Genomic DNA, 11,178 nt, shown 5'->3' on the forward strand with positions numbered 1-11,178 from the left:
TCATGGGATGTTTTTTTTTCTTTTTCTTATAAATATGCTTAAGGTGACATAAAGAACTAGTGTTAGGGAACCTGGGTTCTCTTTTGGCCATGTTAAGATCAATTGAAAACAAAATCATAGTTTTACATACAGAATAAGAGTTTGAGTTTCATCTTTCATTAATAAGCATCATAGTATTTGATTAATATAATTTTATGGGAATAAGTACAAATAAAAATGTTGGTTACTGTACATGGCTACTTAAGAGTGATACAAACCCTAGCATTTTTCTCTAGTTTGGCTTCATTACACTACTTTGCTGCCATATAATGCCTTTTCTAGGAAAACAAACATGAATGTTTTACTAAATTCAGAACCAGATTGAACAGGATGTGAAAACCTCACATGCTGGCAAAGCAAAATGTGAGTCTATCCTGACAATTACCCTTTTCTTCTCTCTTTAGTGAAATTCAGTAAATATATTTCAAATGAACTGCAATGCATATTTTTTCCAGTAGTGTAATAATCACATTATGGAATATAGGCAACATTCCAAAACTTGGCCAGGAATCCAAAGTTATTCTTTCTTGCTTGTTTCACTGATGATTTGAATTGACACAGTTGTTATTGCAAACTGAAGCAAAACACTTCCAAAATAGTTAACTTTTTAGGCTAGGGACAGAAGTTGCACACAAACTGGTATAAGTGATTGGAAACCAGTTCAAATCTGTAGCAAAATGGCTGAAACTGGTTTAAGATAAATCTGACTTAACTGATTTAGATTAAATTGGTTCATTGAACTTCTGTCCCAGATTCCCTCCAGATTCAAGTTAACTCACAGTCCTCCAGCATCCCAGGATGGTTTGCATCTCCCCTGCAAACCTCCTCTCACAAGGTGGGCAGGGTAGGCTTGGCCCAGGGTGTGTGCTCCAGCCAACCAGGGAGGCATGTTCTAGCATCCCCTGGCTTCTGGCCTAGGCCACTGCAGGCATGTGGCTGCATTTCCAGAATCAAAAGTGAATGTCTGTTCATTTTCTTATTTATTCAATCTGTGCATTTTAGAATAACCTGTGACGATTGAATCATTTCTGCCTCAGGCTTTTTGACTGTCTGTATTTAGCCTTGAGGCTAAGTGAGATGAGTGCAAAAAGGGAGTTATCAGTTTTTCATCTTAAAAATTGGGATTGGTTGGTATAGTATGTTAAACAGACCAGTTATTGGAATTGTGCTGGCTGACACAGCATGGAAGCGAATCCATTTGGCACATTCACTCTTTTTCTAATCTTTATAATAGTGTTACTCAATCTGGTCTTGCTTCTGTTAGTTGTAGCTGAAGAACCGATGTGGCTGAGACAGTTACTGTAACATCTGTCATGTTTTTCCATCAGTCTTTTGAATTCTGAAGGACTATTTTTATGTAGAATGTGAACAGGAGATAACTTCCAATTTGGATTGTTGTGTTGCAGATTTGGTTTAAAAATGGGTTCCTTCCAAGAAAGCAAATATTAGGAAGGAATGCAATCTGGACTATTTATTCTCTCTTCAAGTAGCTTGCAGAAAATGCTCTGAAATGGGGTGGTAAGAGAAAATTAGCATTCATGTGACAAATTACACCTTGAGAATTTCTATATGATGTAACATTTCAACATTCTCTGGTCTGAACATGAAATTCAGCACCCTGAAATGAATGGGGAAAAGCAGTATTGCAAACCACAAGCATGAAAAGTACTTTTAAAAATCATGAGATCAGCTTTAAAAAGTAGCACTGTGGCTATTATAATATTACTAGCCAATTGCCTGTCATGAATGACAGAGTGCTTAAGGGAGTATTTACATGGTCCCCTACCCCCGCCCTCTGCTCACTCTGTGGGGTGGGCCATATAAGCAGTCCCTCCATTGCCGCTGCTGCCTCCTCCAGCCTCTGGTGCAACAGCTTCCTCCCCACGGCCTCTCTACACCTCCATCTGCTTCTCTTCCCCCTGTGGAGCAGCAGGGCTTCCCTCCTCCTGAGGCAACAGTGGCAGTGGCTTTCCCCCACCTGAGGAGGTGGCAGTGGTGGGTTCCTCCTCCCTGCCCCCTTCTCCCACGGAGCAGCGGGGCTTCCCCCTGCCTGAGGAGGCAGTGGCAGTGGCTCCTCCCTTCCTCCTCCTGCCCACCCCTGTGCAGGACCTCCGCATCCTCCTGTGGAGCAGTGGGGCCCCCACCTCCCTGCCTGTGGTGGCAGTGGGTCCCTCCCAGCCTGAGGAGGCAGAGCCCACACAGCCAATCACTGCTAGCCCTCTCAGGGCTCAAGCGCAGTTGCCCAAAAACATTACAGACAGACAGACACACAGACAGACAGACTAAGCCCTTTATTATATTAGAATTTTATTAAATGTTAATATATTTTATTAGTCTTCTGGATTCTGAGGCCTTCGGATATTCTCAAATCATGTTTTCAAGGTATTTCAAAAATTCAGAAAGTTAGAAACTTGCTTGTTAAAAATTAAGCTAAATCTATCAATAAAACACTTGGCCTTAGGCCCCGAAGCATACAAATGAAAAATGAATAAGCTCATGATAAAATAAAATCATGCCAGTTAGTAATTCTGTGAGGGATTCATAGGCTTGATAGTGACTTCACTGACTAAACTTGTCCTTAAAATTAAATGCATTTATATTTGTCCATATGTATGGACATGACTCACCAGTGACTACTATTGTGGTGTGGGATATGAGACTGAATGCTGCAGGGTGTCTGATAAAATGATACCAACTATTCACTAAGTCACTAATCAAAATTCAAGCCAAGTAGGCAATGACAGAAAACTGTTGGCATGCCTCAAGCTGTTCAGTGGCTTCTGTTAAATGCAGTGGTGCATTTTCTCAGTCCATTTTCACCTCACCAAAACTACTGCTACAAAATGAGTTTGTCTCAGGCTTATCAGAATAGCCAAAAAATAAATGGGATGTGACCAAGCTACCTTCTTGATGTTACAAGTGGTTCCCATAAATCAGTTTTAAGACATACTGGCAGGATGGTAAAGAGAAGATTGCACTGCCATCACGTGTGCTGTGCATATTACAGGGACAGAGGACTTTAGTCTCTGGGGCTGTCAGTCTTTCCCAAACACTGTATTAATCAACTAAAATGCACAACCAGTTTACAGATTTTTTAAATGACCCAGTACTGAAATTTAAAAAGTGCATATGTATAAGAAAAAAGTAGACATTAAGGGATAGTTGTACATGTGCCGGGGGTTAAGTTCTCCCTAAATTGAAATGGTGGGTTTTTAATTGGTGGGTTTTTAATTGGTGGGTTTTTAATTGGTGGGTTTTTAATTGGTGGGTTTTTAATTGGTGGGTTTTTAATTGGTGGGTTTTTAATTGGTGGGTTTTGAATTGTGTTGATTAAAAACCCACCAAATAAAAACCCACCATTTCAATTTAGGGACTTCCATCACTGTGACAGAACAGTGACAGCCCTGTCAGTTTGTGCCCCCCACTCCCCTGTTGCAGAGCTGGCAGGCTCTGCTGAAGGGGGGAAAAAAATCGGTGAGAGGCCCAATCCCTTTTTTCCCCCTCCCTAGAGCCTTCTGGCCCTACAGCTGGGGGGCGAGCTACTGGTGGGCCCTGAGCTGTGGGGGGCAGCCTGGGGGTGGTGCTGACACTGAGGAGGGAAGCACTGGGGCACCCCAGCTCAGGGGCTGCACAACCTGCTTGCAGCTTGCTCTCTGGCCGTGAGAGATGCAAGCAGGCTCTGGGAGAGAAGAAAAAAAAGGATCAGGCCCCTTGCCGCATTTTTTGTCTCAGCAAAGCCTGCCCTCATGAGCTGCTGCTGATTCACGCAGCCCCTGAGCTGCAGGGGTGGGACTGATGTTTCCGTTCACAGTGGCAGTGTGCCCCGGGACCATCCAGGAAGGGTGCTAGCTTTGCAGGTGCTACCCCAGCTTGGAGGCAGCACCTTCTGGATCCAACAGTACATGGGGTGCTGGAAGCCTGGGCATTTTCAGAGCAGCTCAAGCCCCATGCACCATCTCTGCTGCCTTTCTTCTGCCTAGGACTACCTGGGAATGGGCTGGCTGTCCAGGGAAGGTGGCAGGAGGGCATCAGCTGAGCCCTGATCCACACAGGGTTGGGCAGAACTTAATGAGGTTGCTCTGCTTTGGAGCACCTTCATCTGAACCCTGATGTAACAAGAGTTAATTTCTTGTGCAATTGGGCACTTTTAAAGCATCTGCAGTCATGCACTTCTGTCAGGACACAGTTGTAGAGCACTTTCGGGGGGGCGATCATGCAACAAAAAATCACTTCTGTCAGTGCCCCAGGTGATCTTTGTTGCCTTTCTCTGCACCTGTTCCAGTTTGAATTCCTGTGTTATGACCATGGGTAACCAGAACTACTACCTAGTATTCCAGCTGAAGACTTAGCATTAATGCTTGCCTATCTCTAATGGAAACACTTATTATGATATAGCCCAAGATTTCATTGTCTTTTTTCCCCTCAACTATATCACATTGGTGGCTCATAGTCATTCTGGCCAGGTACAGACATTACACTTTTAGTGGTATAAATGATTGGAAACTGGTCCATACTCAGAACATAAGTTGGGCACACAAAACCGATCTATACCCATAAAATAACAGTTCCCAACTCATGGTATATTTCTATATCTGAAATTCTTTTTATCAGTCCATACTTTTGACCTTTTACAAGAATCTTTGTTCTTGCTCCTTGTAGAGGTTCTCTCAGATCCCTGCATTTCTCTATTCTGTTTGCAATCTGTCTTCAAGTGCCAATGTCAATATGTGCATTGCAAATTACTAGAGCAATACCTTAGAGTAGAACTGCTGCGTCATCACAGTCTAGCTTTTTCCTGCTGATAGAATGTGATCTGCCAGATGTTGCGTCATGATCCAGGTGAACTGGAAAAAAAGGTTATACATTAAAATAAAAAAAACTGCTCCAAAATTCTGAGCTGCCTGGAAACAATGTAACAGGTTTTCAACCTCTGCTACTCAAGAGTTCAAGACTTCACTTTAACAGAAGGCCATCAAACTACCTCTTTCAGTTTTCTTTTTCTTTCTTTTCTGTATTTTAGATCAAAATTAGTGTAATCAGGCAAACCTACTCAAAAAACTTTTTTTGCAAGCCTAATGTTTGGGTAAAAAGATGTATAATTCAATGCCAAGATAATTCAAATTCATCTTTGTTTTTGATGGATTAGTTTTAATTGTGATTTGTCCCAGATTAATTACAATCTGGTGGGGTTCAGTCTATCAGAAATAGATATTTGCTGTTAGTTAAGCATGCATTTCAAGCTGTTTTCACTGTAGCTTTGCTTCCAAAAATATAATATATCTGCAAGTCACGACATGTTTCCTTTTTTTTAAAGTGTGTTCACACGAATACAATAGTGACACTGGTGTGATAACGTCACCGAACTATCCCAATAACTACCCAGTCAGGGCTCAGTGCATATATAGGATCACAGTGAGAACCAACAAACAAATTGTGCTGCGCTTCACCAATTTCACCTTGGAAGGAAATAAACGCTGTTCATCGGATTACGTAGAAATCAGGTGAGTATTGTCCTGATCCTTTGTATTGTCATCATTGCCAATAACTGTGGAAACAGGTAGAATCCACTTATGCTGGGAAAGAAACTGTAGTTTGAAATGCACCAAGAAGTGATATAGTAAGAACCTGTTTGATAGTGAACTTCAGATGCTAGCTTGTTTCCTTTTCCCTCCTATTCCTCACTTGACTTTCCTATGTAAATTCCACCTTTCAAGGTAATTGAATGGATTTTTGTGTAGACTGTAAGTTCCTTAGTGCAGGGACCACAACTTTTGTGAAGCACTTTTGCATATTTATGTATTTAAGCTATATAAATAGCCACAGTCTTGCAAAGTAGCATTCGGTGCACTGATAAACATTCATTTGATACCTGCTATAGCGCTGTCATAATCCATGGTATATGACTCAGTGCTAACAAGGATGCTGGCATTTGTGCAGCAATCTTCCCATTTGATGTGGAGGATTTTCCAGAGGCATTGTTGATGATAATTCTCCAGATTCTTGAGATGACAATGGTAGGTCACCCACATTTGACATAAATAGAGTGGGAATGATGACTGCATTGTCTTTCTGGAGACTGTTATGAATAAAAACACACCAAAACAATTTCCCAAAGGAGGCACTTGCATACCAGACTCTGCAATATTCATTCCTCTGAAAGAGCTACTGAGGTAGGGGAAATGCTTGACTACCTTCAGGGTCTTTCCCTTGATGGTAATTTGAAGAGAGGGGTCACATACATGGCCTGGGGAAGGCTGATAGAGCACGTTAGTCTTCTCAATGTTGCAAGAGAGGCCCATAGTTTGGTAGGCTTCTTCAAAAAGATTCAGTGTGGTCTGAAGGTTTTCCTCAGTGTGTGCAAGGATGATGCAATCATCAATATATTGCAGTCCTTAATAAGAACCAGGATGACTGTCAGAAAAAAGAGAACATACTTGGGGTATGACACATCCTTGCTTGACCTCAGTTTGTATGACAAATGGATCTGTGTCCAATCTGCTACATAGAATGGTCACAATCATGAGAGAAGCCTCAGGACCTTGAGGCACTTTTCAAGACATCCAAATCAGGCTAGTACTTTCCACAAGGCTTTGCAGTTGATGGAATCAAAGGCCTTTTTGAGGTTAATGAAGGCCATATACAGGTCCTGGTGTTGTTCTTAACACTTTTCTTGGAGCTGGTATGCAACAAAGATCACGTCAGTTGCCCCTTGGGATGGTCTGAAACCATACTGAGATTCGAGTAGGGCTTCCTCAGTAAAAAATAGGAGGATATGGGATATTTTCCCTGGTGTGAAAAGGAGGGTGATACCTCAATGGTTCCCACCCACAGACTTATCCCCTTTTTTGAAGACGGTTATGAATTTGGTATTCCCCAGGTGCCCAGGGATCTCTTTATTGTTCCAGCTGTGTAAAATAAATTTTTGCAGTCTCAGTACCAGTTCCTCACCACCAGCCTTGTAGATTTCAGTAGGTATGCCATCTGGTTCTGTGGCCTTGTTCTTGGTTTCCTTGATGGCATACCAGACTTCTCTAACACAGAACGGTTGGTGTTTCAGGGTGTTGGGAGATGGATTCAGTGGTTGTAGCCACTACAGTGGACTCATGTTTCAAGAGTGCCTCAAAGTGCTCTTTCCAACTAGCTTTGATAGATTCATTGTCTTTGAGGAGAGTCAAGCCATCCTGCAATCGCAGAAAAGAAGGACTGTGGGAAGTTGGGTCATAGATGGACTCAGTTGCCTGGAAAATACTATGCATGTCATGACTGCCAGGATAGAGCTAGATCTGTTTGGTTTTATCTTGTCACCACTGATCTTTGATTTCCCAGATCCTTCTCTGAGCTTCAGCTTTGAGGAGCTGATACGTTCCCTTCTTTTGTGGAGATAAGATGTCATCTTGCCAAACAGAATAAGCCCTTCTCTTCCAGTCAAGGAAGGCTTGGATCTTGGTGCTGCTGTCATTGAAACAGTCTTCGTTTGGATAGGTGGTATAGCCAGTTGATTCAGCACAGGCCATACGGACGGTGTCTTTAAACCCCTTCCAGATTTTCTCAATCTTGCCTTCGTTTGTGGACAGTGCTGTGGAGGCATTGTTGGAGATTCTTAATAGCTATTTATGGATATATCATTCATTACTTTGTCTAGTCCCTTTTTGTCCCTTTTTGAACCTGGCTATACCATCTGCCTCTGCCATCTCCTGTGGTAGTGAGTTCCACAAGTTAGTTAATTTTAAACCTGTCTCCTGCTAATTTTAGTGGAGCGTCCCCCCAGTCTTGTATTCTGGGACTTAGTAAATAACACTTCCCTATTCAATTTGTCCATACCCTTCATGTTTTTATGGACCTCTATCATATCACCCTGCAACCTTTTTAGTCTTTCCTGGTATGGCAGGACTCCATGGTGCTCATCATCTTGGTTGCCCTCTGTACCTTTTCTAATTCTACTACATTCTTTTTGAGATGTGAAGACCAGAACTGTACACATTATTCACAATGTAGGCACACCATGAGATTGTATCGTGGCATTATGTTTTCCATTTTGTTTTCAAGTCTCTTCTGTGGTCACTTTCCTGAGTGATTACAGCTACTTCAGAACCCAGCATTGTATATAAATAATTGAGGATATTTTTCCTGATGTGCACTACCTTGCCCATGTCAACCAAGTTCATCTGCCACTTTTTGCCCACGCATGTAGCTTAGTGAAATCTTTCTGCAGCTTCTCTCCATCAGTTTGGGATTTGGAACAATTTAGTATTAATTGCAGGCTTGGATATTTCTATGTGCACTCCCATTTCCAGGTCATGTTGAAAATGTTGAACAACATTTGTGTTAGCACAGATCATTGAGGGACCCCACTTTTGACTTCCTTCCATCTTGAAAAGTGACCATTTTTCTAGCAGGCTCAGATTATTTATTAATTGATGCTGAATGTTGTAGATGGTTCCAGCCAAAACGAAGTAGAAAAAATATAAAGTTTTGAAACAATTAATTTCACCATGTTCTGAATTGAAAGTGTTTCTATGTTTTGTTTTGTAACAGTGTTTGAAGATGAGATTTATATAATTTTAATATAAAAAGAAAGAAAAAGGAAATTTGCAAACAGAAGGAAACATTTTCATTCTGGATAAAATGAAGTGTTTGGTTTGATCTTAAGTAAAATGTTGGGAGATTTTGTTTTAGTTAGAAAAGTGAAAAATGTTGGTTTGTTTCATTATTAAAAATACTTTAAATCAGTTATTTGCTCAGGTATTATTGCAGATAGCATCATCATGAAGATATTGTAAACATTGATGATGACATGTTCAAACAGTTTAACCTAACTGTATAGTTCTACTGGCTGGAATTAAACTGTGTAGAATCATCATAATTACTTGTCTTTTATTGGAGGTATGCATATTTATATCGCTTAATAATGTGGCTCAGTTTCTACACCACACATCTAGAAAAAAATGTTAATCCTGCTAAAACTATACAGATTAAGACCCTGGCACAGTTTTTAACTCTCAGTAACCTAAGACATCAGAAAGTGACTTATCTTTTGCTCTTTGGAAACAAGGAGAGAGCTGACCTGCAATAACAACTAGGTTTAAACAAAACTGTCTACAGAAATAAGTAAATGTAGAATTTATATTTATTTTACAAAATGAGCACCTAATCTGATTTTCTACTTTCACAGGATAGTAGTAAAGCAACCCAGATATATTTTACATGATACTAATGTATGGGAATTCGATAGTGCTAACATTATAGAAAAGTCAGTGGAAAAGTCTTTCCTGTCATGCTTTTCCAGGAGATATGTATGTGTGTAAATATATGACTGTTCTGAAAAACCTCTAGATTCAGGAGGATTAGCAAAGTTTTGCATGTTCATGCCAGTCACAACATTAGAGGATGTTGCTTCCAGTTAAGTGTCAGTTCAGAAAAAATGTCAGATCAGGAATCACCTGTGAAGGCCAGAGAAAAATCACCCAAAAAAGAAAACACAGCATTTCAGTTATGAGGTGATGGTGGGTCACTGTAGGTGATTTTTGCCTCCTAGGGAACCCACTACCTCCCTGCTAACATACCCATACTGAAAGTACCCAGAGATGATGCTTTGGCTCTTGCAGGATTTTGTAAGGTTCTGAACTTGTATTGTAACTAACTTGTTGAGATGATGAGCTAAATGGTTTACAAACAGTTGAGTAAGGCCTACTGTCAGCAACAGAACTCTTCCAGTACTTAGTGTCACAAGGTCACGTAGGTGCCTTGTGCCTAGAAAAGGGTTAAGAACAGCTGCCAATCACCAGGGCAGCTCAGCTGCTGGTTGCTGGGGCAACCATGTTGGTCAGGTGACCAGAAGAGGGCAGGGCCGGGCCCTTATAAACAGCCCAGGCCGGAGCCTGGCTGGCAGTCCCCTTCTGGCAGCCGGAGGAGCAAGAGCTCTGCAGCGGAGTCGAGCTGGGTGGAGCAGACTGATAGACCCACCAGCTACATCATGGTACAGGGTAGAGAGAACCCTGACTGGGAGGCTGGGCAGGAGAAGCCTGTGGGACAAGAGTGTGCGTTATAGCCGGTAGGCTTATTGTTCTATTACAGCCGTTTGGCTTATGGTTCTGTTATGTTAGTTGTGTAAATAGACTGGAGGACCGGGTGAGACTGTAGGGGTGTGAGGAGGCCTCATGGGAGCTCCCCAGTAATCTGGAGGTTCCTGGGTGCCCTGTACGGGCACAGAGCAGTGCCTGGGGGGCATGGCTGTTTGGGACCGGTGTGGTGCGGTGTGTGGGGGTTGAGACCCCAGCTCAAGGGCGGTATTCTGCCCAGTCGGGCGAAGGACCCCGAGAAGCATCAGGGGGCCAGGCATGGCTGCGTGCCACCTGAGCCCTGAATGCGGTTTAGCGTGGGACAGAGCCCAGAGAGGGCGATAGTGCGGAAAGCGCGGGGCAGAGCCCCGAAGGGGGCGAGAGCGTTGCGGTGAGCCCTGAGCGCGGAAAGCACGTGTATAGGCCCCAGCCAGGGCGAAGAGCACGGCAAGCGCGAGATAGGCCCGAGTGCGGGTGAGAAGTAGCCCGAGTCGGGCGAAAGACCCCGAGAAGGGTCAAGGGGCCAGGCACGGCTACTGGCCACCTGAGCCCCGGCGCGAGAAGCGCAGATTGGGACAAGCCCCAGAGAAGGGCGAGGGCACGAGAAGCGTGATTAGCAGCCTGGAGAAGGGCAGGCTTACTAAGGAAGCCCCAGAGAAGGGTGAGCTTATTGAGAAGCCCAGAAGGGCAAGTATACTGAGGACGCTCCTGAAGGAGTCAGCCTATGGTGCCGGCCCAAGAGGGCTAGCGAACATAGGCGCTGGAGAAGGGGCACTGGTTGCGTGACAAGCCCAGAGGCGCTGGAGAAGGGGCACTGGTTGCGTGACAAGCCCAGAGGCGCTGGAGAAGGGGCACTGGTTGCGTGACAAGCCCAGGGGCGCTAGAGAGAGGCGCCGGTTGCGTGACAAGCCCAAGGGCACCAGGCAGGGCGCAGAAAGGAAAAGGGACGAGATAATGTCTGGAAAAGCTGCGAGGCTTGGGGCATGCTAAAGGGGAGGCAGGAGGCATGCATAGCCCATAAGGCTGGGGTGCACCAGGTCACCCCATAGAGAGTAGGAGCCCAGATAGTTATAGCACCGTG

At 43.5% G+C, this 11,178-nt stretch overlaps 1 protein-coding gene across 1 annotated transcript in view; it reads left to right on the top strand.

Moving 5' to 3' along the window:
• The window catches only part of CUBN (cubilin), a 321,538-nt gene that overhangs the window by 59,662 nt on the left and 250,698 nt on the right, over positions 1-11,178 (top strand). The window contains exon 23 of the mRNA XM_019508344.1: positions 5,354-5,540. Within this exon, the coding sequence (XP_019363889.1) occupies positions 5,354-5,540 (187 nt within the window). The remainder of the gene's footprint in view (positions 1-5,353; positions 5,541-11,178) is intronic.

Source organism: Gavialis gangeticus, unplaced genomic scaffold (genome assembly GCF_001723915.1).
Source record: "Gavialis gangeticus isolate Ggan-Ray unplaced genomic scaffold, GavGan_comp1, whole genome shotgun sequence".
Taxonomy (NCBI): domain Eukaryota; kingdom Metazoa; phylum Chordata; order Crocodylia; family Gavialidae; genus Gavialis; species Gavialis gangeticus.